The sequence below is a fragment of the Leptosomus discolor genome, chromosome 13 (assembly GCF_034619465.1).
Source record: "Leptosomus discolor isolate bLepDis1 chromosome 13, bLepDis1.hap2, whole genome shotgun sequence".
Lineage (NCBI taxonomy): Eukaryota > Metazoa > Chordata > Aves > Leptosomiformes > Leptosomidae > Leptosomus > Leptosomus discolor.
This window is the reverse complement of record NC_141403.1, coordinates 20,165,809-20,193,288: the sequence shown is the minus strand read 5'-3', so window position 1 is coordinate 20,193,288 and position 27,480 is coordinate 20,165,809. Positions and strand designations below refer to the sequence as shown.

The following is a 27,480-nucleotide window of genomic DNA, read 5'->3' as shown; positions in this document are numbered from 1 at the left end:
GTTTAGTATCTCATCTAACTAAACGCCAGAACTTTGTTAAGAATAGCAGCTGCTGCTGAGGAAACTCCCCGACCCCATCCCGGAGTTCCCACAGGGGAAAGATTTCAGTTTCAAGTTGTGAAATACTGACGTGAGTTCAAAGAGGTACAGTCACCGATGAAACTTGACTGCCAACAGGAAAGCTTCTTCTGGTTTGAGGAATTAAGTCCCAGAGCATCTGTCTCAACAGTGTAGCAGAGGCAAGGGTCCTAGCTGGTTTAAGGTGATGCTCAGCGAGGTTACGGAAAGGGGCGTATGACAGGCTAGAGGAATGTGTAGCAAGGGCAAGTTAACTTACAATAGTAGCCCATATTTAGCTCCTGCGAAGGGAAGGAAGTGTTTGCTGCTCAGGGCAGCAGCTACTTCAGCAACTCCTTGGTCCCCCCGGCCTTGCTTTGCAGGTATACAGGCCATTTTCCAGCATCACCGTTCCTGCTCTTTCCCGGTAGCGCACTGTAAGCTTTGCTTCTCCTCTCACTCTCCTGGTATTTGCTGTTGGGGTCTGGGCAAGATTGTTTTTTAATGGTGACTGAAAAGCTCTCCCCTGAGCTCACCTGGATGCAGGCTGAGGCAGGGAGTCTCTGGCTGTACGGGCTCACCGTGAAGCCGGTGGGAAGGAAGGAGGTTCAGGATTTCAGAAAGGCCTTTTTGCTTGTGTGCCGCTTTCTTTGAAGGGATGCACCTGGAGTTTCTTTTTCTTCTTTTTTTTTTTTCTCCCCTCTTCACTACAAAGTTTACAATGGAAGATCAACAAATTAAGTTCAAGTCTGCCTCCCACCCTCCTTTCCCCCCTCCCTCCCCCAGGTGCAGCCTGGGACAGCCTGCAGTCTCAGCTAGCGACGTTGGCATTGTTGCTGCGATTGCTCAGTCTCTCACCTCGCTATACTACTTTTACCTTTTTCTTAAAAAAAAATGTTTAATGTGGCGTCTGGTGCCAAAAGCCTTTAGCATCGTGGGAAGGTGTTACCATCTCCTAACAAACTACTCCTCACTGCTGCCAGGGAGGACTTAAGCTGCGGGCTCTGTATTTCAGGAAGCTGGAGCAATGAACTGAAGTTCTATCATTGAAAGCCGTTACAGACTGTCCCAAAGAAGCCATTGCCTGTTAGTGAGTAGTTTTGAAAAATATTTGGGAAAGGGTTTTTCTGTATATTTATATCTTCTGGGGTCTTGGTAAATCCATTTAACGTTTGTATTGCAACAAATATGATTTACAGCTGAAGGTCTCTGGAGAATCCAGGCAGAGACGGGTGGAGGTAGGGAGCCAAACCCGCCACATAACTTTATTAATGTGGAATGAACACGCACAACAAATGGGTGTTGTTTGGCGAGACCACCTAGCTAGGTGTTGGATAATTGGGTGGGTGAGTGCATGAATGTCCAAAACTGAACCTTCAGCCTCCAAAGTGGAAGCAGCTGCTTGTGAAGTACCGCTGGTAGGGGGGCCAGTTATAAATTCCACTGTCACCTGGACTAAACCAAAGTGGCCGTATCCCCAATTCTCCAATGAGACATGAGAAACGCTGAGGAACCTGCTTGTGCCTGGACCTTCTGCACACCAAAGGTTTGGACTGGGAGAACCAGGGCCTGGCAGCTCCAGGAGAAGCTAGTGCCATAAAGAAGGGCTTAAAAAAACCCGAAACCCCAAACAATGGTCTGGGAAGATGAAGATTAAGACCTTGGCTGGAGGAAAGATCCTGGAAGTGAGGGCTCTGCAGGGAGAGGAATGTCAGGAGACGGCGAGGGCCCTCGGGCAATCCCACCATTGGTTTATTAATAAGCAGCTTTATGTCCCAGAGAAAGACAAACCCAAAACCGTTTGACACTTACAGATGAGAGAATGGAATAATTTTACATGCTGTCACTGGTGGAAAAGAGGCTTGGTTTTTCACATTTTTTTAAACTTTTATTTATTTTTTTTAGAAAAGGAATAAACTCTGCATGGTAGAGTGTACGGTATATAATTTCAAAACAGAACAAGTGATATGGAATGGATTCTTTTCCCAAACTATTTAAAGTTGAACCTGAAATCATCTGTAAATCAACACTCGATACCATGTAAGACAAAGGAAAACAATCAACATGTTTTTTGTTTGGTACAGATTTCCTCTACCATTTCAGCCTGAATTTTCCCAGAGTTGGGGAGAAAAGGGGGGCAAATCCTGCCCGTTGTCCTAACCATAATTGTACTGACCAAGCTTTGTGCTCTGAAATCTAGCATCATATGGCTTTATATACGTTCCTAAGTGAACAGTGCAACATCATCACCATCTTAAGTGTTTATTCCACATTCAAACTGTTAACTGAACATCACTCTGAAACCCGTTCCCGCCCCCAAAACAACAATAGCAAGAACAACAATGAAAAGCAGAAAGTCTCCAGCAATCAGATTTCATCCCAGAAATCTGTGTAAACTGTAGATGAGGGTTGGGTAGCAGCACAGAAGACAAAAGATGTGACAGCGTGATTCAATAGCGTCTCTAAAGACTACTGTAAGACTGTCATTCTTTAGTCTGCATCTTGCAATCACAATTTGCTTTTTCCCTGCAATACTATAAAGCAACATTAAAAAAAAAATAAAAATCAAGACTTAAAAGCAAAAGGTAGAAGCCTTTATGGAAAGGCAAAGCTTCTGCTTAGCCTTGAGTGGTCGCTGTTAGAAACAGATCTCTGCAATCAGAAGCAAATCTTGACCATATATACATGATTTCAGGAAAGGGATGCAGCCAAGGACGGAAGCCCTCCTAGCAGACCCGCAGACCGTTTTGGGCTGCAAACCGCCTTTTTGGGTTGAACAAGCCAGCAGGGCAGCTGCAGGTGTGAGGCACGCTCCTCTGCAGGCTCTTGGCTCTCCTGTTCCTTGGCTGCATGGGGGCCAGGAGGAGAAGGGAGCAGGAGTGCCAGCAAGGGCCCCCCTGCCCCCCCGCTCTACAGCCGGCCGAGTGACGCGTGGGTTGCACTGGGGAGGTAAGTGCACGCTTTTCTCTTTACCCCCTCCTCCCCAATCTGTTGGAATGCATCTACACCAGTAATTAGGTAAGTATTAACGTAACTGTAAGCTAGCAAAGTCACCCTCCCCCTTAAAATGGAGGGAGAGCAACAGCATCAAACAAATTCCCATTTGTCCTGACATGTGTAACCTTTCCAGATCCTACAGAGCAATCATACGCAGGCGTTTTTCATACTAGAATTTAAAGGCGTCAAAGCTGGTAAAGAAACTGGATGTTTCCTGGCCTAACTGAAGGAAATAATAAAACTGATTAAAGTAAGAGCGAAAGAAAGTAAGCATTAGTGTGTTTACATCCTCTGGTATGTCCCACTTCTCTACGTTCTGCTCACAAGCCCTTTCCATACTCTGAGCAAGCACTCCCAGACTGAGAGAGGTAAGGCTTCAGCTAAAATCTCCTGCTTGAGATTTACATTTTTTTTTTTTTGATAAATACCATAGCTGTAAGTATTTGACTTCACCGGATCTGTGTGGGGCATGTCGAGGGCAAGGCTTGTTGAGTGAACCAGCACAGGAGAAGACTGGAGAGGGGTGTAATCTCACATGATAACAACGGAACGATGTCCATAAGCACGGTGCTAGCTTAGTGTGTATGTAGCATCAGGGAGCTTGGATGAAACCCGCCAGCTTTCTGGGTGTCCAGTTAGAACCAGGGAAGCTGCAAGAAGTTTTACTGTAAAACTCCAGTACTGAAATGTCTAAAGGAACTGGACCTTTAACTTCAGTGGGCACTGATTTTAGGTTTTGCACAGTCAATTCTAGTTAAAATCCAAAAACTTTAACAATAGCTGATGCCCCTGATGTTGGAGCCTTAAGACACCTGTTATACTGCTGAGCCCTACTCTTTTTTTTTTTTTTTTTTTTTAATAAAACACTGTTTTAAGATACAGCACAATAAATGTGCTTATTACGCACTCTAACATAGAGCACAGAAATACAACACTACAGAGTGCAAGTCTAACCATCTCCACAGTGGGAAAAGTGCGAAGGTTAAAAATATGCATGTGGCTTAACACAAGATATTTTTTAAAAAACATGACATGGAAATCTCATACTAATGCTTTCACCTTTATCACAAACATGACTGAAAACTCAAGGTCAGTTGCTGATCCTTCTCTCGTAGTAGTAGTGTAATGCTTTCAAAGGTAGATGTTGGAAAGATCAGAGAATAAAAAAAAAAAAACAAGTGTCCAAAAATGATCCCATTTATCACTTTTCCAGTAGTTATGTTTTTCAAGAAGTAAACACGTAAGGTCACCTTGATCTTCGCCATCGGTAACTGATACACTCGGAAACAGCCAAGCCAACCACCTGGACCGAGATCAGTTCGGTGTCGCACACGCACACACACACGGATACACACACAAACACCCCACAGGAGAAAGTGCACTTTCAATTGCTGATACAAAAATAGATTGGCACATTCTTTTTGACACAGTGAAGATATCCTCTTTAAAAGCTTTTTCACGTTGAGAAGTCCTCTTGGAAGTTGCAGCAGGTCTGTAGAAAAAGCGCTATGAGAATGCACTCAGGTGGGCTTCCAGGGTTTGTGTGATGGAGAGAGGGGTGGTCACGGAGGCTGCCCTTCAAATTTGTGCCTACTTTTATAGCCGTAGTCCCCACAGGCAGGGTCAGTTGCCACCCAGTTTCAGCACGCTAACCATTTACCAACAGCTCAGTCTTCACCTGCTTTGAGAAAGTCACGATACGTAAATTTGTCAAAGCTGAGAGTCTTAATTCAACGCAGTGTTTCCTGTATGTTGCTGGAAAAACTGTTTTGGGGAGAGAGAGAGCACGAAGTGTGAGGAGTCTGATTTTGCATTTCCAGTAGTAACTGCGGCCCAGGAGAGCCAAGCGGGAACAGTCGGGAGTCCCTTCCCCGCAGGGCAGCCAGCGCTAGGAGTTCTGCACCAAGCGTCTGTAGTGCGGCATCACTTCGTGCTCGGGAAGGTGGAGAGCAAACTCCAAGGCCACCAGCACCGGGAACTCGAAGGCGATCAGCTCGCGCCTGTTCAGCCGGAACTTCTCTTCCAGTTTCTGCAACGGCAGCCAAGGGAAAAAAGAAAAGAAAAAAAAGTCTTTGTGAATGAGGATTTGACTCTCTAGTGGTTTCTTACAGACGACATTATTCAAAGCACACGTGCTGCTGTCACTAAACCTCTGCCCTCCTGGACTGGCATGGCTCTAAGTTTAGAAAATGAGAGCAGGAGGAACGGGATGTGCTGATTCCTTACTGTGAAGGTGAACTTACAAAGCGCAGCCAGCCACGCTATTTCTGACATGTTTGCCTTTTCACTCACTCCATCTCCCGCAGGTACACACCTTCTAATGATCACAGTGATTTATCACTGCAGGAAGAGGAAACTCCTGGCTTTATGAAAATGTTGAAATCACGTGTGTAATGGAAGACACGCGTCTCGTAGCTGCCTACAAACTTCCTGCGCTGCTTGAAATCACTAATTTTCCTTTCAGCATGAGACTGTGTTACAACACCCTATTGGGAAATTGTTTCTGCTACAATTATACACGTTCGATCTTAATACCTCAGCGGCACAAGGTGTCATCTGCAACAACCGTAAGAACAGTGAATAATAGAAACTATCCTCAAGGGGGACGAGGTGGGTTTCATAGCTGGCTTTCTGCTGTAATGTACTCAACTTCCCATCTGCTCTGCTCTTTTTGCTGGATTCGGATGCTACGAGTAGGCAAACAGCTGTTCAGGGATATTCCCCCCCACTCCCCATCCTCTTATGAGCTCCCTGCCTTGCTACTTCTCTGTCACTGGGTCTCCTGAAAACCTCAATGTGTCTTAAGGATGGATCAAAGTTTCAGGAGAGCAAGAGGGGCCAGATCTTCCAAATCCCACTAGGCTGATTTTTTTTTCTGGTTATTCAGAGGGCTTTCTAACAAACTGACTGTTGACCCAGCTCTGTGGCTGTGGCAGAAGCACATGAGCCCAGTCCTGCCCCCCAACGAAGTTTCTCTGTCTCTTGAACTGAGCGAGCTGGTTGTAGCCAAGTACCCAGCTACCTGCCCTCACCTGCAGCAGTAAATCAGATTGGTATCTCGTTGCTTGCCAACGGATTACGGAATAACGCTCCCCTCTGGTAACTCTTTCATATGGAGTGGGTGGAAGACCAAACACCTTACTCTACAAAAAAAAACGGTTTGGGGGAGGTGTTCTAATGAGAACATTTCTTTAGGTTTTCTTGCCCAAAAGCTTAACTTGATGAAAGAAATACAAACTTGGCCATCTGTTAAGACTCCCTCTGAAATTAGTATTTGCATTTACCTCTTTAAGGAGAGTCCTTATTGACACCCTTGAAAACATAATTAAAAGCAAAACGAATTTCCCGAGGGTTAACTTTTGACTTGTATTGACAGAATGGTGGTCAGATTATCGGTCAGACCTCACAGTACCCGACACCATCAGGCACGCTTCCCATGCCGCTGCAGTGCCACTGATCACTACTACTTCCACATAAACGTGCAACAAAGGAAGGTATTCAGCTGGCAACCTAGAGGAGAGCGTGACCACCGAGAAGCACGCTTGTGCAGACCACACACTGGCACTTCATGTAGAAGGAACACTGGAAACCTATGGATACGTACATCTATAAGATGCTTGACTTCATGTTTTCTGAGGTCACTGCCAATTTTGGCTGCTAAAAGAACACAGGCTCCAGCACAAAGCTTTCTATTCTGCTTGTTCAGCTTCCCCTTGAGAGCGAGCTTCTCAAAGTAGACAAAGGCCATGGCCACTGTGGGCTCTTCAAAACCACATTCTTCTTGAGCAAGCTTGCGCATTTCTCTCTTCAAGCTGCGTAAAGAGACCAGACAAGTGGGCTGTGAACTGTGTTTTAAAGCGTTTCTCATTTCACTACAAGAGATTCCTCCTTAGTCAAACAGAGAGGAAAAGGAAAACATAATTTACTAGGCAGGTATCTTTATGCTCTGTTTTGGGGACGCATTTCACGGCACATTTTGACCTCACCCTTCCCCCTCACTGCCCCCAGTAGATACTTGTGTCTAACTATAAAACCAACTGAAAAGCTTTGACATTTTCAGTAATAAGATTTCCTCGGAGGTCTTACACTGCATACCATTTATTCAGTAACAACACCTGGATTGCTTGTGCTCTACCTATATGCAGCTTTGCTGCTGGTTACGGTTGGGCAAATCCAAACCGACAGTCTTTCCATGTACTGCAGCATTGTCTGGTTACAGAGCGACACAGCTCTATCCTTCCGGCCGCTGCAGTTCCAACGAAACGACTGTTACTTCAGGGCACCAGTATGTCCAGCCGCTACACTGGAAACAGTGCTGAAATACTACAACTTTGCTGGGAAGTTCATCACCGGTTTTGCTCCTGTCCGTGCTCTCTGGACAAGGCACAAAAGTCAGCATTGCTCTCTCCTCAATCTCTTTCTAGGTTAAGTGCCATGAGCTTAGAAAGACTTTTGCATTATTCTTCTGGATCTTTTAGTGTAGTGGATGCCCAGCTTGCATCCTCACCTTGTTAGATGCTGCTTTTGACACCTGACCAGTAGGTTTGTACATTCCCCTATCTTGTTTACTCAGTCCACTCATCAAAGCAACCATCTGACTTATTCTGCACTTTTGCCTTTCCTGGAAGATCCATCAGTGCTGTGCTTCCCCTCATGTACAACAGCAATTGCACTGAAAGGTGCGACAGCTGCATCATGTTGCAGCCTTACCAAGCTTTGCAACGTACCTTCGTATTTTACTGAGGGTTAACTTGATGTGGGGGAACTTCTCCTTGAAGGTCTCATTCATGTCCTTCTTGAGATCTGATGGCTTCACGTAGTCTATGACTGTGGTCTGTAACACATCGTCAAGAAAGAATTACTCTTTAGTCTGCAACAAGCAAGATCACTCAATTCCCAAAAGCAACAAGTACCAAACAAGTGCCAGCCAGTCTCAATGCTTCCAGCAGAGGGGAAAATTCAGTCTGAATTAAGGCAACAATTTGCTCTGTCAAAACAAGTGACCTGAGATCCGAGATCACCGTTCAGCACAAGCCCTGAGCAACACATACCTTATCAGGATCCTTCAAGTATCACCAAAAGTGAGTTTAAGCAAAAAGTGGGTGGATAAAACCTACCTGAGAAGTCTTGTTAAAACAAAATAAAGCATCACAATAACTTATTTGATGACCAGATTTTGTGTGCCTACCTCCACGCGGTCCTGAGAAACCTTATGGGTTTCTCTCACATGGATTCTTCAAAGGAGCCACCGGTACAGATTCTTGAGCGCCATAGCATGTATTTGTGACACAGTGCAAGATAGTAATGCTGTCATAACTTACACAGTAAGTGGACAGAAACATGAGGTAGGACAACATTCAAAGGGTACAGTCTATTTCCTTTACATGGAGATTTCTGTGCCTTTTTGTCACAACCTAAAGAATTTCCCCAAGTAGCAGAGGGCCCTCCCAGCCAGTACTGCAATGCCAGTGCTCACATCTATGGGTGCGCAGCACTTCTCTCACGCCTTCATTCAGGAAGCTTTTTGCCCAAAGCCTCTGTCACCACTCACCTGGCCAAGATCTATCAGCCGAACAACAAATGAACCTTCATTTTGTGGGTGTGCCAGTTCTCTTCCCAGTTTTGGCTATCCTGCCCCTTGGACGGAAGCAGGGAAGAGCCCCAAGACAGCCAGTGGACAAGCTGGTCCCCAGCTCCTGGCCAGCTTCAAGTGCAGGCAGTGGGAGAGCTGCAGTCTGCAGTGCAATGCATTCTCCTTCCAGTAAAGTAATTTTCCCCATCTAATTTCTGTTTATGATTAACCTATATTATGGCAAAGGGCTGTTAACGCTGAACAACGAGAGGTGGGAAGAGGCATGCAAAACACCTGCTGCATGTTATGCCTTTATAGAAGATGGAGCCTCAATGAATTATATCCTAGAATCTAAGTCAGCCAAAAAGACTGACTGCATATGCTCACAGGGCTTTTTTCAATAATTAAAATGGAAGAGCTTGGGGAGGAGAGAGTGTAATGGCTCCAGTGAGCAGTCAGTTATCTGATCATGTTCTTGGCTGGATCAGAAATGTGCATGAAGGGAAGCATAACTTTCCCTGAATTTTACTTAGAAGCTATAGTACTGAAATAAGGATAATTATAGGCTTTTAAAAGAAAGCAGAGAATGTGTTTCCCTCAAATAGCACACAGCAGCGTATGAGGTAAATATATGGAAATAAAGAGGAAAAAAATCAGCTTCTTGCCACAGGGTGCTGTTACGGTCATATACACGTTTTAAAATGTGGGCTATTCTGCTACCTGACCTGCAGTGTGAGAAGCATCACCTGTCCTGATAAACTGCTCCCCACTACGTCCTGGCAGGTAATTCTGCTGGGGACGTCATGCACAACAGCTTCCCGCTGTCAGCTTAAGTATAAATGTTTGCAAGCCCCCTCCGACAGTTATGTGTAAAGCACCAGTCCAAATTCTGCTAAAATACAGGGGACAATTTATTAAGGAAATGCTGTCCTATTAAGGAAAGCTGCCAGCTATAAGAAATCACCAAAAAGGAGAAAGCCCCATCAACCCCCTTCAGCCACCCCTGCTGCCTGCACGCGGAGGGACGAGCTCGAGCGCGGGGCCCGGCGGGCGCTGCAGTGCCACTGAGGTTAAAAATTCTTACGCTGTCTTGATGCTGAGGCAGGCAACACGCTACCATGCCTGAATATAAAGGAAGAGAGGAGAAGACAGGGAGGAGAAACCTTGCCCTATGCAGGGCTGGAGGGAAAGGCTTCAACCAAATGCATGGGTCTGCCTGGCTTTAAGCTTGCTGAGGTTGGAAGGACGTATGCGTGCACCCGTACGGCAGTGGCTCTTCGCTGCAGACAGCTCCTCATGCGCTTCATCTCACCTGGCAGGGCTCAACCCTCCGAAGCAGAAGAACGAAAACCTGACCAATTACTCCTCTCCTTTCTTTCCCTCGGATGTGGCTGCCTGCCTGCCTACGCCTTGGTTTCATTGCCGGAGGATCGTCAGCAAGTTGGGTGCTTTTGATGCTTACAAAGACATGCTGGGAGTTTATGTGTTACTAAGAGGGTTCCTCTTAGCACTGGTATTGGAGGACTATAGAAACAAGCCACATCATAACATAATTCAGACCAGTGCCATCTGCTACTCAAAGTACAGAAACATAGCTGCTCGCTCTTACAGAGCCAAGAGACACCGAGCGCGTAAAGGTTACTCGCTATTAAGATGATTTTAGTTACTACCAGCATTTTTTGGTCGTCTTGGGCAATCCTAGAAAAAGTGAGCTCAGTGTGACTGCGCAAAGCTACACAACACCTTATTTCAAGCTTCGCTGCAAACCTAACCGTCCATTGTTTGCTCTCCATTACCATGGAGTTCTTTAGTTTTATCTTAATTATCTCCAACAAAGTGATCACGTTTTTTTCTGGCAGACTTGCATTTGGCTCTCCCCAGGTAATCATCTTCCCTTGCACAGAGGAGGATGCAACCACGCACGAACCTCGCGTGCACGACCCAAACCACTTGGCAGCAGAGTGGGCACAGCCGCCGAGGGAGGGCCCCACCATCCTCCGGATCAGCCGAAGGGCTGCACAAATTATGCCAGGCAGCAGGTTCCAGTTGCGTTCACCTTTAACAAGCAGGTGCCAGCCTGACCCCAGCTTTGGGGGTGACTGCACGGAGGGGGAGCAAGTGCTGGGCTCTGCCACAGAGCAGCAGCCTCCTAGGGTGCACCCTTCCCCACAGTTGCTCTGCAGGCACCGTCTGTTTTACCTGGGACTCCTCCAGCCTGCGGGAGACTTGCCAGAACTCAGCTAAATTCTCTTCAGAAGGAGAAAAGCTCTTTTTTTTAAAACTTCATTTAAATCCAAGCACTCAGAGGCTTGAGAATAAGCAGACGGATTAAAACTGAAAACGGGAAGGAGGTACGGCTATTTTTAAACACAGAGATTTGTCAATTTTGTCCTGTTGATAAGAATCTCCCCCTCAACTCCAAATACTGCTGCTTCCTGCGAGACAACAGTCTCTACGATATAAATCACAATAATGAAATCCAGATGAAAGCTGGTGTGTGCTGGTTTTGATTCACGTAACAGGGTAACGGCAGCATGTTTGAACACACTGGCTCCAAGGCAGCTGTCTCGTCTTGTCAGTGCCATGCTGGAGAGCTCAGCTAACTGCCCTCACTCGCAAGTAAAAGAATTGTGCAACTTCTTTTTGTTTTTCCCCTTGATTTTTTTTTTTTTTTTTTCCCTATCTGCTGCAGAAGCCCAACTTTGCCAGAGCAGTGGGATGCTGTTTGCCCAGCTGGTGCCTATAGAAATGCCTGCATGTAGGACCCTGCCCACCTGAGAGGCAGGCAGCCTCTGCTGACAGGTAATTTAAATGCAACGCTGAATTAGTGTCTCTTGAGTGATCAAATCAGTTATCCCTGCTAACTGTTTCTGACCAGGCACCCGAGCACCCCTCTCACTGTCACACCACGGCTGGGGCACAACACCCATGAAGCTACACAGAAACCCCAGTCCCCAACCCCACTCCTGCCCAGGGCACCTTCTGCACCCCACGAACGGCTCTGTACTGAGCAGCAACCCCCGGCTGCTGCCCCTGCCCGCGAGGGATGGAGCGGAGGAAACCTCTAGTGTGGCCCAGCAACCCACAAGGACCAGCTGGGATCCGACACGGGAGGGCTCTGACCCAACGTCGTCCCGCTCTCTGCTCAGCGTTTACGCTTCTCTTCTGTTCTAGGCCACTTCATCGTGCTCGAGCTGCCTGCGGGTCCCCAGCGAGGCTGCCGTGTTGAGAAGACGTGACGCTAAACAGGGTGGATTTTTGCCTGTCCAGAACGATTCTGGTATTGCCCGTGTAGAAGCACCGTTCAATACCGATGCCGCGAATTTTATGAAGGGTTAGCAAATATTTCCCTAAAAGGAGCACGGCATTTTTCTACCCAAACACACTTTCTTCTACACAACGTTGTTCCCTACCAGGCAGGCACCCCGTACTCCCAGAGCTGTCAGGCACACGAGCAAGGCACTGGGAACTACCAAGCTGCCTCTCTCATACTCTAATCTCCGATGTTTGTAACTTCTGTCATCCAGAAACGTCTGTCTTGTTTCTCACAGCTTATTTGGACAAAACACATTTCACTTCAGTATTCAGCAATACTCCTTCGTGAGCTCTGTTCACGTTCTCTGTATACAAAGCTGTGTTATGTGTATTTTAGTTTGGCGATGGAAGTTGCACAAGACAAATGAAAGCCTTGATATATGGTAGCTGACAGATGCCTGGACGACATGATGAATGCTTCAGCCAAAGTCTGTACTCTGCACACTTTTTGCATGGCTGGCAGTTTTGAACTTGGAGGTTAGCTTGTGTGTTATTCACAAGCATTTTCAAGCAGCTGCTTTCTCATAGGAAAGCTGTATATATAGTTTCATAAATATGGGAGGAGGGAGGATGCCTGAAATGGTTGGAAAGACTGGCAAGATGAAATATTGTTGAAAATAAATCCTGCTTTGGCATGCTACCAGTAAAAGATGATCCAGCCTTGGATGCCTCTATCTCCCGCTTAAGAAGGATAAAATCAGAATAAAATAGGTGAATAAAATGAAAGGTATATGATAGGCTCTCTTCAGCTGTCATTACTGTGCACCCTCTGACAAATCTACTTCACAGACAGCAGACAGCAGACTGATACCTTTAACAGACTTTTGGTAGGTCAATGGTATGCTCTCAACCACATAACAAATGAAGTCAATGACTCTGCGCTGCCTGGGTACCTTAACACATACCATAGGCAACCAGCTATGTAGCAATAAACAGCCAGTAACCTAATGCATATACTTATGGGTGAAGATGCATATATATGGGAAATCCTGCTAGAGCAAAGGCTTGAAACAGTGACGGGAAACGGGAGATTCCTTCTTTATAATTAAAAAACCCCACCACTCCAAAAAAAGGAAAAGGGAAACCAAAAGAAGATGTTTTTGTTGTTAGAAAGTGATTAACATTCAAGGATTTTAAACTGACAGATTTAGAATTCCACAAAGTAAATAATCTCAAAACTGCCTCTTTGAATTAAGCACGTAGAAGGATGCCAGTTTTATTTTATATGGTTAATACACTGAAATAATTCTTAATCAAACTTAATCTTAAAAAAACTTAATACAATGTGTCATTGTAACAAAATACGTGTTTACTGGCGTCTCAGCCAAATACAGCATTAAATGCATACAGCATAGGGTTCAAATATGTCTATATATCACCACTGTGATCCTCTGCTCCCTGAGGCTCTTGGGTACAAGGTCAGCAGCCGATAAAAAAGCAGCCTGGAGATGCTTAATTTACAACTACGGAAGTGGCTCCAAGAATAGGGTGACAGCACTGAAGGACGCTGGCTGTAGCGGAGCGCTCCTGACCTTGATGCTCCTTGTGAAAGACAGAACAGGGGAGTGAGAGACCGAATGCTCTATATCATCATGCCGGGCTTTTGTCAGACTGAACAGCCAGGGCAGCGAGCAGTTCTGATTTTGAAGTGACACTGGAGGACGAACGTTGAATAACGCAGCCCAGCTGCGCTCCGCGGCAGTCCCGGCAAACGCAGGCTGCCAGGCAGCCCACTGGACGAGCACTGCAGACCTTCGCGACACGCGTTTTTATTTCGACATAATTAAACCAACGCACTCAAATTGTAGTTAAGTACCCAAACCAATTTCCAAGTGTATCCCTTGGGCACAGAGAGATGGATATTGCAGGGATGTTATTACAGAGGGGACACTCCAAGTCAAGACGCTACTGATCTGGGCTTTTCCTCTTCTGCTGCCAGTTTTGGCAGCGTGCAGCTGCCAGTTAACATGCTCCTGTGTTTCTGAGTTACCAACAAAAGCAGGACTGCGGGGTCAGCCTCATGCCTGTTGCAGAATGAGTTTTCTCCTTCTGCATGGAAGGAGTTCGTTTCTGCTAGCAAGAATGCAGGGAGGCCAAGGGAGGCACTGGTGAGTCTGGATGTACGCTGGTCGACATGAGCCTAGCAAAGAAATGACTGCTCTGTCTGGTAGATAAAGTTCCTGTTCTAGAGAGATTTAAGAATCTGCAAGAATTCCTGTTTTAGCCGTATCAGCCAGGAAGACATCTGTTAACCATGACAAGATGTTTCCCTCCTCCTCCTGCCCCCCAGCATGAAACTTTTCTACCTCTTACTGTTTATACCGTGGCAGAGATTGTAGATTTTCCTACAAACACAACACAAAGCAAAATAATTTCTCCAGGGCAGACCAGAATTTAAATATGACTAATACAATTGATAGAAGTGGTAGAGTTTGTGTTGGGAAGGTATTGAAGCTGCTCTTTCAGAGTTGTCCCCTGACAGGCTGTTTGTGGGTATTACTTTGAGAATGCGACAGGAAAGTGTATACTCTTTCGAGCCAGGACTTCACTGCAAAAAAAAAAGACTAAACCAAAAGCACTTCTCTTCCCCACAGCAATCTCGAAGGAGGAAGCTCAGCTACTCCTTGAAAACAGCTGAGGACTTGCAATTAAAAATCCTCTGCAAGTCAGGACTAATTCAGCTCAGTAAAATTACAAGACTATAAAGTCAATGTCAGTGATGATACAGTCAAGCTCCACAAAAATGGAGGAAACCGCATGACGCATGCTAACCGTGCATATTCCAGAGTAAAATCCAAGCCGGACCACAGATTTTGTCCATCTTACGCCTCGGGACAAAGCCTGCAGTGTTTACTGATGCAGCATTCACAGAGACCTCAACAGAGTTTTACCAGCAGAGAAATCCTGGCCTGCAAAGCAGGAGCCAGGCTCCCAGGAGTAACACCGATGCATGTAGCTCCATCCTGCAGTCAGCGCCGCAGCCTCGCTCATCCCCTGCCACGCGTTCACGTCCCTCTCGCACACCTTCCCCCCGTTAATTGCTCTGACATCCATAAGGGGCGGGGGGGGGAGGTGTGCGTGGAACATCTACAAGCTCGCAGCTGCAAGCATTCATGCTAAATGCTGGCCAAGTAATGAAACTTTAATTACAAGCTGCAGCTCTCCACACACCAAAATGTTCGGTGCTGACATCAGAGCTGCTCTCAGCTGCTCCGGCGCTTGCGAGAGGCGGTAATTAACAGCTACATTCCGCTCCGGACCAGAGACTGGTTTCAATCTGTGTACAGCAGCTCTACAGCTCTGGGGTCGTTTGGCAGAGATCCGCCGCTACCGCGATGGCTGTGCACGGTCAGGAACAAACCACTGGCCTCAGACTGCAATTTGCTTTAATTGCAGCATACGCCGATTTTTATATTTGGGGAAGAAAATGACTTGACGTTACAGCCTATTATGCTCCCGTTCACGCTGATGTGAACTGCAGGGAGGAGGAATGAGAGCTGAGTCAGGAAAGTCTAATGTGGATGTGAGTAAAGTCTCCCACATAGCCAATACGGCCCTACATTCACCAGCTCAATGCATAAGCCCTCCACATGTGCAGACCGAGTGGCAAAATCTTATTTAAACTGCAAGCTCCCAGGACACTCCAGCGCTACCTCTTCTCCCTTCTCTTGGCTGAAGGAAGCACCAGCCCCTTGCGAAATCTCTCAACCGAGCACTGAAGAACAACCACACGCTCTTCCATTCCTTGCAAAGCTGGGCAGCTCCCGCACGGCATCACAGCTATGCTGCTTCGACAAGGGCCAGGTGAAATCCTTGAACAGGACAGCTCTTGGCACGTGCCTGTGATTCTGACCAACAAAAGAAACACAGCACTTCGTGTCCTTCAGCCCTTCCTTAGACCAGTGCCTGCCTTCAGAGAGGGAGACGGGGCTGCTGCAGACCTTCAGGCTGCGCTGAAGAAGTGACGGCTGGAAGTCAATTTCAGGAGAAAACCCCCCAAATGTCAAATAAGACATTTTTCCAGACACAGCAGTAATTAACCACTAGAGAAAATGAAAAAGCAGGGAAACCCCTGTCAATGCAGATATATCCTAGAAAACAATGACACTGATTTTAACAATTGCCCTTGAAGTCCATTTTTCACATTTAAAGTACCCAGTCATACCTCTGTCACAGTGGAAATCCCAGACAGCTCCTTTTTGCAATAAAAGTACAAATACAGACCTAAAAATGCTGTGGTTAACCAGTATATGGGAAAGAAGGGCATCAAACACCCACTCCTGGGCAGAGACCTCCCCTGCCGGACGCTATCCTGGCTGTTCAATTTTAACTCACCCAACATGTCCAAATCAACACTAAATTGAAAAGAGAACAAAGATCTCAGGTGATCCTTGAGGACTCGCATTGCCTGGAGCACATTTGCAGCCTGAGGAAGGTTAGAAACACAACCATGACTGCTAAAGCTATGTTCACTTTGGATGCCATTTAACAACGTCTTTGAGGGAAGACAGTTCCCTGTCCATGACAATAACCATATCCAAACCTAACAAATATTTCCCCACCCAGATGTGGCTGCCATAAAAGGCTGACAGTTTGTGGGTGTCAGCCAAAAAATAACTTGCCAACCCTAAAAGTAAAACTGTCTGAAAGTAAGCAGGCGACATACTGGACTTCCCATTTGAAAATCTAGCACAAACACAGCCTCAGAGCGCAATTAAGCTTCTCTGCGCAACAGGCAGAACACTCCTGCCAGAGAGGAGATAAACTTCAATCTACATGAAACACTTTAAAATCCATTCATTTTGAAGAAGGAGCACCAAAGAGCCCTATCATCAAATAAAGACCAGGGTGGGGGGCAGAAGAGAACCTACAAAGACCGTATCTTTACATACATGAGCAGTTTCTTCAACAGTATCTTCTGTTCCAAGTTAAGTGAGGACATGGATGACACTTCAGACCTCGGCGTTTCAAATCCTCTCCTATTGGCATATAGATAAGGCTACTAGGTCACCACTTTGGAAACAAAGAAAACCAAGCTTTTTCCTGCTGCCTACTACTACTTCGGATGTATAATTTGAGCAGAGACGTGCTCGCACACATACAACAGTGCTGCATCTTGCAACAGTCCTGCCAAAATCGCACACCAAAGCCTACAGACTTGGTGCACCTGAAAAAAGGCGAGAGAAGTCACTCGTCACAGAAAACACTGAGTTAGAGCACAGATCAAGGAACAGTTACGTGTCTGTATTGTTACAGGTTTGGGTATAGTGAAAAATATACAGGCTCTGCTCGTAATTGCTGCAATTAAAGGAAGGACTATCCCATCGTGAAACAAATACCTGGGAAACAAAGGCTCTACTAGACACCAAAGCGCTGTTCCAAGGAGTGAATGATAAGCATCAACACACAATGCAGCTTCATGACTTCACAAAAACCCTAATGGGCATCCTCCTATTTTGTAATAGATGCCAATTAGAGGAAGTATAAATTTTCCTCTGAATGCAAGAGAATGAACTCATTGTTCGAACAAGCCTTTCATCTAAAGCATTTATGAAATACACTGGTAATAAAGGCATTTACTTTTATAATACCTCCACGAGTTTGTTTTTACACGTCCCAGTAAGTAACTGTCATTTAGAACAAAGCATTCCAAACAGCTGTTACTAGTAGATTAAAAATAATAATAATCTTCTTAAAATACGGCCAATGTAACCTCAACCTTCAAAATATTGTTGCCAAAATTTATCTGTGCTACACCTAATTTTGCTTATCACTTACCATATATGAAGGAAATATTAAAACCCGCTTATGTTTGCCACATGGCCATTGGGGATCATCTAAAAGATTTGGGTCGTATTCAACAAAGTCTCCCAGGTCGCTACCTATAAAACAACAGTAAACGTAAGAAAGGAATTCATCACATCAGGAAATCTCTGGACTTAACAGAAGTGGCAAATGAGTTGACAGATAATGCACAAGATGATCTTCACGCAAGATTTTTGAAGGAGTCAAAAGATTTCTCTAAATCTTGAAAAATCTATTTCAACACTAATGCAGTCTGCAAAGATACAGAGGACCTACAGCTTATGAATCACCTGCTAAATGTGAATTTAGGGCTTAAAGCACTGTAAAATTATATAAAGCTCCACAATGACTTTTATTCCTGGCAACAAGTTTTCATCTGCTTATGCAGATGTTTTGATTTGTTTCATTTAACTTGCCAAAATATCTTAAGCATATAGTGCTTTGGTTTATGTTTTGTGCCTGTTTCTGTAAACACAGCCCTTTCCAGCCTGATAAAGGTCACAAGGATGATTTACACCTTCAGCTCATGACTTCTGTGTTGCCACTGTTAATTTTCCATAGCAAAGGAAGGTAACAATGAGCCTGATGCCGGACGAACACACAACGCTGGTGACATGAGGAGGCAGGCCGCGTGCCATCAGGGGCTGTCAATATAATCAGCAGTCTTGTTTACTTAACTTTCCATCATCCATAAGCCAGCTTTGCTAAACAAACAGGGGATGAGCTGTGTTTCACACACGACATGAGACTATATTTTGCTTAATTTCAGCAAAACAGGGGGCTAAACCACGACATATATCCCTCCTTCACAGTAACTGCCTACCACCAGGGTGCCCAAGGATATTAAAACAAGCTTCCTGAGAAGTTACCTGCATCAATGCTCCCCTGGGTGCTGTTAGCTCTTGCCAAAGAAAGGCTACGATGGCTTGCATTGCGAAATTGGGAGAAGGATGAAGTGGAATCTATCGTGTTTCTCCGAGTTCCCAGAGCATTGGTGGGAAATAGAAACTGTGTATAAGAAACCGTCTAAAAAGAAAGCCAGAACAGACAGACAAGTTACTCTCAGCCCAGCTCAGCTGCAGTGGGATGCCTTTGGCGCATCCCAGTTGGAAGCAAAGTAGTGGAGGATTTTCTGGATTTAATAGTTAGGTACAGATGAATAAACACCAGTCACCTACATTTGCTTCGATGCAGTCGGTTTATCCATGCAAAGAAAGTTTTTGCAGAGGCATTCATTCTTCAACAAAACAAAACCACAAACACACACACGCACATAAGCTCTAATACATTGGATTTACAAAATCCTACTCAAGGGTCAGATTTAAAAATACGCCAGTTTGGTTGGGTTTTTTTCAGGGGGCCTTCTCTGCAGCAGATTTCAGCTGCTTCTTTACTGAAACAGCATCATCTATCCAGGTCCCTCAGCACAGATCTGCCAGCGACAAATCACTTGAACGCTGCTGAACTTAAGCACTTTCTCTGGTATTTTTCTCCTTTAGGATTTTGTCTGGCAGAGTCTTATTGGTGTTGTAAGTGAGCTCCAGATTATAGCAACGGTTGTGGAAGATCATTTACTACCTCCCAACATGGACTAACTGTGAATTAGTAACTTGTGACAAAATTATTTTTAGAGCGTACTGATTCTCTGCTTGTACCCTTGGCCAGGAATAGGCTACACCTTGTAAGTTTATTGTCCAAAAATAACATTATATTGAAGAAAAAAAAAAAAAAAAGACTCTCAGACTCTATACTGGTTTACCAGGAGGTCAGAACAGGTATCAAATAAAACATGTGAGCTTTCCTTTATTTATAAGCAGTCAGATTGCCCTCAGGAATTTACAGCCTGTGGTCTGGCTTGACACCCGGTTAGGTGAGCACAGCATGTGTAGCAGCATTGACCTAGGGCCTTTAAATCCATACATGGCAGCAGACTGGCTAAACTGCACTGTGAAAAAAAAAATAATCAGGCTTTCAGCAAAAAATGTTTTCATTTATGATTAAAATTGTCTCTCCTCTATGTATTTATTTAAAACACATCACTTTCCCTAAAGATTCCTAATTGCTTATTCTATCCAAGTGAAAGCACTCTTGGATTTTGAAATACTCATCAGCTTTGTACTACTGTGTTCCTGCTCTTTGGAAAAATATACTGTGAAGCAAAATTTATTTTATTAAATAAAATTGAGAGCAAACACAATTACAGCTTGGAGCTCTCACCAGAAATTATTCTGAAGCCCCTGACAATATACTCTGCAGCGATACCTCCTGCGAGGGCCAGGGGAAGGCTGCGCAATTCAGTAATGCTTTACAGACTCAGGTTTTGCCAGAGGCAAATTCTTCCAAGGAGACAGAGTTGTTTGCATTGACAGCTTGGGCAGTCCTCCTGAATTTCTGCTAAGCTTATTTACAGTTGGCACATACTGTGCTTTAACGACTGTGTTACACTGCATGTCGTAATTTATATTTGTGCTTGTTATTAGTTAAGCCATTTTTTCCCTTATTACATAAAATCTGAGGGAGTAGGAACCGAAGCATCCCCACCTTCCCATCCGCTCCAAGCTCCACACCTTCAAGACCAATTATCTCTTTCAGACACACTCCAGTAGAATGGCACTGGCGTCCACCATCCATCTTCATATCCCTGGGAAACAGAAGCCAGAGCAGAAACAGCTTTTAATACACGTGCCTTGTTCACCTTCCGCCTCCCAATGCTGTGCTGAAATAAGGTAGCAGCATTAATTCAAACATGCCAATGCAAAGCACAGACCAGACAACTTTTCCTACGGGCAGCACTTGTGTTGTCTAAAACACATTACAGAGAAAACCCCCACTTTGTTCCAGGTTGCACCCCATACCCCGCTTATGGTGCAGAGCAAGGTTCCCCACCATTGGGTGCCTCTGACAGAACCTGCCACCGGGAAGGAACTGGAAGTCATATTCACTTGAGATGAGATCCAACAATCTAGCTTGAACACTTGACTGCCACGTATCCAGCAGACAGATGCTCCCAGAGCACAAACCCACATCTCCCTGCGCCGTCAGACAGAGGTAACTGCCTGTGAAAGCCTCCGGGATGGATTCCTGCTCCTCCAAGTGCAGGAGAGTGTCCAGAGCCCAGTGACCTTCCTGCTGGAGGCCAGCAGGAGAAACCCAGCTCCCCATTGCCTCAGGATGGAAACCTGGGGATCTGCTTTAGAAGGACCGACCCACGTGGCATCTTACACTTGGAGGTAAATGAGATGCCCGAGACAACCAGGCTGAACCCCACGTTAGCCTCACGATCAAAATGCGCGTGAAGGCAAAAAAGACTGTGAGTGAATTTGCGCTCCACAAATGACAGCTGTATACCACTCCAGAGTATTTATCTCGCAATATTTTCCTGCCTGATTTCTGCTGAGGTCCAAGCATGTGCTTAAAAATCTGTGGGGAAGAGATGCTGACACTGAGGCAGGGAGAAGCCCTGCAGGCTCTTCACCTGATTGTAAGGCTGGGCTATCTCCTACTGTGTCTCTGCACACCCTCTTTCCTTGTCTTCCCTTTCCAACCTGTCACTCTAAAACATGGCAATTGGTGAGTCTGCAATAAATCATGTGCCTTACTGCTGGAAAAATCCAACACGTCTATCTGCTGGAAAACATACTTCTGTGATAAAGGAAAAGACTGTATCGAGTTTCTAATCCCAACAATTCGCTTAGCACAGTGCCACATTATCATTCTCGTTTCCTGATATCACGTTACTGAGGGGCTGGACAAATAATTATGTAAAAATAACCCTCTGTCAGAGGCATGGGATTAGCCTCCCCGCTCTTGTGCAGAATGTGCTTAAAGGAACTATTTCTCATAGAGATAAATGCCAAATAGTAACCATTTCCGTAGGCCTTATCTATAAAGCAAACACACCGCCTGAGGAAGCCCCCAACCCCTGAATTACCTGAAATAGTACCAGAACAGTGTATTTTCCTTCTACCCAAAACCTAACAGACACAGGGTAAGAAATAATGCCGTTACGATTTTGAAACAAGTCATGGAGAAATTTCTCTATGCAACTAATAGACAAGGATAGATAACTCTACTGTAAGTCAACAAATGAAAATCTAGCACCCTTTGAAGAGTCAGCACAGCAGCTTTAAAAAAAAAAAAAAGAGCAACTCTGGGGACTGAAAAGAAATCAGTGCTCTGGAAGCAGGGTCAGCTGGCACATACGAGCACACAAGGGAATGATTCCTGGACATTAGCTGAAGATCGATGGACATTAATGCCCCCATTTTCCCATCTTTCTGTTGTTTCTAAAGAAGACTTTACCTTCAGGACCCTGTGAACAACACTGCAGTCATTCTCCTTCATCCTAGGTGTTTTGCAAGGGCTACTTAGAGTCCTTCTCTCTGCTACATACACTCTGTATTTCTAGGCAGTATATGATTGCTTGTGTTATAAAACAGAGCGATAAAATATTACTACTTGGCAAGAAACTTGTCCATAAAACAGAGAATTAAACTCTTGAGGAAAATCAGTACTAAACAATGTGCAGTTTCTTATCAGCATTTAAATTGAAAGGCTCATCCTAGCTTACACACATCCTCCTCTCACTGGTAAAAGATCTTGGCGAACACCCAGTAAGAAATTCCTAGCCCACTTTACTGTATCCTTTTTGAGTTCCCTGTCACTACAACCAACAGCAAGCTAGTTAAGCTTTTGCAGGATAAGCCTTGAATTTTTCTCCCTCCCATTACAGACAAAAAGTTCACAAATGCCTCAGCAAAGGTCTTGCTGGGAGAGCAAGCCCACGGGCTGCCACCCTGCTGCTGGGGCAGCCCCAGCAGAGCTGCTTCCTCCCCACAGCCCCAAAATCCCAAGAGCAGCTAGGAAAGACCTGGGGGATGCCTCTGCTTTGCCCTCTCCAAACGGGTGAATCTGCCTGGGGAACAGTCAGGATGGTTGTTTGGGTACAGCCATCACACCAGCGCTGCCAACCACTGCCACCAAGTTCTTCAGGCCACATGGCCTCGTGTGGCACCACGGTCAATGGGCCCCGTGGGGCAGGAGCATACGGAGGACAGGTGCTTTATATATATATAAAAAAAAATAAAATCAAGCTTTCACTGTGTTTAACTTATGTAGATTACTGATGGGACTGAGGAACTGCACAAGCCAATATCCAGTAGTAAAAGGTGCTTACAAAATGCAGAGTAGGAAAGATGGTCCTTGCCAAAGAGGCTTTTAAGTGAAGAAAACTTCCTTCCTCTGTTTCCTCATTTTTGGTTTTCCTATCTTACTTTGCAAAAGTGCTTTTTAACAAAGTTTTCAAGGGATTCAGGCAGACACCAAAACCCAAAAACAAATCATGGGAACGTAATTTTTCTACTTTCAATTTATTTGAGTGGGGAAAGCTTGAAGAAATGAGAAGATCAGGGATGACATTTCCTTAGGAAGCAAAAAACCCTAGAGCCCAGCTTCTGACAAGGTTTAGGGAGTTTACTCTGATTTACATCAATGTCAAGCTCTAGACAGCCTGTTCATGCATATCATTCCAGAAAGCTGAGCACTGTTATAAACTACACTCAAAACTAAGCGTATTGTTTTAGTTACCCAGGACTGTAGAAAAAACCGCAAGTGTGCCCACTTTACAGAGCTCACAGAGTACCGGATGACTTGGGATCCCAAATTTGTGGTGGGACGGTGCCAAGTTTTACTGAGCAGGTAGATAAGCAACACAGGAAATCTCAGCGCATTTTTTATTAGTCAGGTCAGGATTAACAGAATATAAATTGGATGCTATGCTTTGGAAGTGTAACATTTCTTTAACGAACCAAATGCTATGCTTTGAAGTGATCTACAAAGCCCCACGCAAGACTCCTGCTGGGCACTTGCTCTTTAAATGACAGCAACAGTTGAACACTTTAACTTGTGAATAATTTAGTAGTCCATTAAATATTAAATAGATTTCTAGATACATTAAGAAGCCTTTTGCTTATTGCAAAAAGGGATCTGCTAATTGTTATTTAGAGATGTAAGCCTTTTGTGTCTGTATTTTACGCTTAGTGATCCCTGACTGTTGAGATTTTGTTCTAAAAGCGAAGGTGGTTCATGAGACATCAAGAAAAGATACTGTTCTTATCTGTCACTGTAAAAAAAATTCTACTTATAATCTCTGTTTATAGGGATAAGGACAATGACAACTTTGGGAAAGATGCGCTGCCAGCCAGTCCAGCAGCAATCTCCCGCTGCCGGAGACTGCCTGCTTTAATTGATTGAGAGCTTTCAGATCCTAACTGCCATTAGTGTTGCTAGAACAACAACTCCACCGGCAATTTACAGGGAGAGGAGGTGGAAAAACTCCTGGGAAGATAGCTCTTTCTCTCTCCAAACATATTCAGGTGTCAGCACATCAGCTCTTGTCCTGAGGTCCTGCCCAACAGAAAGTAACAGTTCAAAATTTAATCCTATTGCCTTTTGGAAATTCGTCGCTTAATTTCAAACTAAGGGAACAGGGCAGCTCACAAAAATGAGCAATGGTGGCTCTATAAAATTCATATACGAGATGATTAGTTTTGAAGTGTCCTGTTGTGTAAAAAACCCCCCAGAATTATGTGTCTTTCTGTAAAGCTAATACACACTTGGTTTTTGTTTTGCGTTCAATTTGGGAGAAGCAGGGAAAATGGGCAATGGTAAAGAAAAGCAGGGGTATTTCAGTTTCCCTATTATCGGCTAAAACCAGACAGTTATTCTTCCCCAGGCCTACAGAAAGATAAATGCTCAGGAAAAGCACTCAAGATTGAGGACCTAATCAAAATCGCCTCACATACAAAATCCATTGGGGAAGAATAGCACAGAACTTGGTAGCAAATCTGAAGGACGTAACAGAGTACCCCGCTTTGCTGTGTGCTTACTGCTACTATCCTTACAGCAATTTAGATGCTCTTATTTCTCCTGTAAATATTCCCATTTTCCACACTCACTGCAATGCTGGTTACCCGACCTGCCAAATAACTGACAGCAGGGGTGCGGCGTGTGAGACAGCCTCACCTCAATGCTTCTTTCTGCCTCATTTCGCATATGACTTTCCTACCCAGTTTAAACACTGAAGATGAACAAAGATTTCAAAGTTTAGGTAACGAAGGCCCTTGGGAATGCCTCGCCTATGGACTCACTGATCATTACGGCTACATGTTATTTGGGGTGATGGTATCAAAAACCCTTGCTCTCAGCATCACTGAACTCATTAGCGTTCTGGCCAGCACTTAGTTAAATTCAAAGTTAAATTCAGCAGTGATTTATCTTTAGAAACTGGATGAAGCTGGTTTGCAGCGTTTCTGAGAAGGACACAAATTCTTTTTATCTAACGACTTGCTGCTTTACTTCAGGAGAACGGTCTGTTTCCTGGGCTTCAATCCATTCAATTACTCATATTGCATTACTTCCCTTAACTGGAGGCAAGCTTAGTCAGATGAATACCTATATTCTTGTCAAGACAGCAATATTCAGCAGCTATGCCTGCTGCAGGTAAGTTTCTAGGCACTTAATGACTTCAATGCCATGAAGAATAAAAGATGGGGTGAATTGGCTGGTTTTATAAGGACATGCACTACCTGATGCCCTGAATTTTCTGTCCTGTAGCTCATCACCTCCAGCCCCAACGGCAGCCAGTCACTGTGAGCCCAGCAGCCGAGAGCAGAATGTAAGACCAGCCGTGTAACAGCGCCACATCTGTGCGACACTGACAGCTCTCCTCCTCCCCCAGGTCCTCCAGATTCATCTTCTGGGCAGGAATTCACAGGAACTTGGAAGCTCTTAAAAGGTTCTTAGAACATCACAAAACAAAGTATCATCAGAATAGGTACTATTTCAACCTGTGAATGTTTTTGCCATTAAGAAAAAACAAGCCTAAAAAGTCCCTTTTCAAAACCACGTTTTTGAATGATGAACCATAATGATGCGTGCCAAAGAAAAAACCCACAACAGAACTATAAACCCAACTAACTGCATTACCTTCTTCTCCTGGGGGGAAAGACAGTAGAGTCCCTTCTTCCTCCTTTATAACACCTCTAACAGTGTCAGACATACATTGCCATCGCCTTTTTCAAAAATCCTTAAAATACCAATGATATCTGGATTGCTCTCAGTTGGCTGCACACACATGCAGAGCCTTCCTGAAGGCCACCACGTCCCACGGGCCACATGGAGAGACTCCGACAACATCCATGAGGACTGCCAGAGTGGTACCATCTCCTTGGAAGCTGAAGCAGAACTGGTGCTTAGAGAAGCTCCAAGAGCAGGCAAGCAACAGAGAATGGGTTCCCTTCTTCCCCTGCCCAGGAAATCTGCCTTTTCCAGGGTAGCTACCTGGAGGCAGAGCTGAACCTCGTCCTTCTCCATCCTGGCTGGGGTGACATGGAGCGTCCACAGAGCGCCCTTGCACAGACCATGCTGGGGAGTGGCGTGGGCAGAAACCTGCAGACACGCTCCCTGTGCTGGCTGCAAGGGAAAGCCTGGCCGTAACAGTTCCTCTCTGGGGACACGCGCAGTGACCCTAGCACCCGGAGCATGACCTGCCTCATGGCTAAAAGGCTACGATCTGCTGTGTCTGATCCCCAGCTCCCGTCTCAAAGGGCTGAAATTCACCTCAAACCACCTGGAGCCCATCTCCAAATGAATAATTCCTTCAAGTCTGGTTTAATCCATCTGCAAATGGCTCCACTCTTTGGCCTGCCACGACACAAATCCCCTCTAAGCGCCTAGACCAGGACAGCATCCGTGTGTACGTGCACGTGCTGAGTGCATGTGTGGTGGGGGAGCTATTTGCTAGTGACCACAGGTATCTCCCCCTGTCCTGGCAGATGAACAGCACCAAGGCTCAACTCCACTCGCTGTGAGTTTCCACCGTGACTACCTTTGACAAAGGAGGTGTCTGCCACAGCAGCTCAGGGGTTGCAGAAGGTGCACCTCTGATAGCTGTCACTGCCTCCCATTTTCTGTCCATCTGCAGAACGAGATGGGGACTAATTCTCATGTCCTGCAAGGAAGATATACACTGGATGCTGAGCAGACATCCAGTTTCAATACCCTTGACAAAGTAGCTCTTCCATCTTTTTCTTATTTAAATAAGAAAGAGGAACTTGAGGAATAGTATTAGCATAACATTGTATAGGATGCTTCAAATTTGTAAGTATTACTAAAGAATACTGGGGTGCCTGCATGATCCATAGTATAACATCAGTGAATGGTGAGAAAGGAGAGGAGAAACAATTTTTATAAAGCACAACTATCTCTCCACGATGGTAAAAAAGGTTCAGTAGACACTGCTGCATCTCCTCATGCACATGTTTTGTTTGTAAACTTTACTGCAAAATCTCTGTGTGGTAACAGCATGCATGTTTCAAAGGTGAGCCAGAATGCGTTCAGCAGAAAAATTCTGGATCGTGAATAGCCTTTAGCCATGAAGATTACCCATACATTGAAAAAAAAGAGTACCAACTGCACAACCAATCCTGCAGTACCACCACTAGCACTTGAATAGCCCTGCCTCTAACCTGTGCATCGCACAACGACTTTGTATTTCATAAAAACATAACCAAAGCCAAGCATTATTGGTGTTGCTGGATCCTTTGGCATTACCTGCCTCTGCAGATCAGCCTGTAATGATAACGAGAGCTTGTGTCTGTTAATTTAACAACAGAGGCAGTAACATCATTACAGTGCTCTCAGCCCAGGGCAACCCTCTCGTCACTGCCCTATGC

General features: G+C 45.1%; 1 protein-coding gene across 1 annotated transcript in view; it reads right to left on the bottom strand.

The window, feature by feature from the left end:
• Positions 1 to 4,942: 4,942 nt before the first annotated feature.
• Positions 4,943 to 27,480, bottom strand: part of CABLES1 (Cdk5 and Abl enzyme substrate 1) — a 69,685-nt gene continuing 47,147 nt past the window's right edge. The window contains exons 5-10 of the mRNA XM_086472650.1: positions 20,288 to 20,387; positions 18,616 to 18,772; positions 17,720 to 17,823; positions 7,782 to 7,888; positions 6,659 to 6,866; positions 4,943 to 5,083 (exon numbers count right to left, since the gene is read on the bottom strand). Coding sequence (XP_086328776.1) covers positions 4,943 to 5,083; positions 6,659 to 6,866; positions 7,782 to 7,888; positions 17,720 to 17,823; positions 18,616 to 18,772; positions 20,288 to 20,387 — 817 coding nt within the window. The remainder of the gene's footprint in view (positions 5,084 to 6,658; positions 6,867 to 7,781; positions 7,889 to 17,719; positions 17,824 to 18,615; positions 18,773 to 20,287; positions 20,388 to 27,480) is intronic.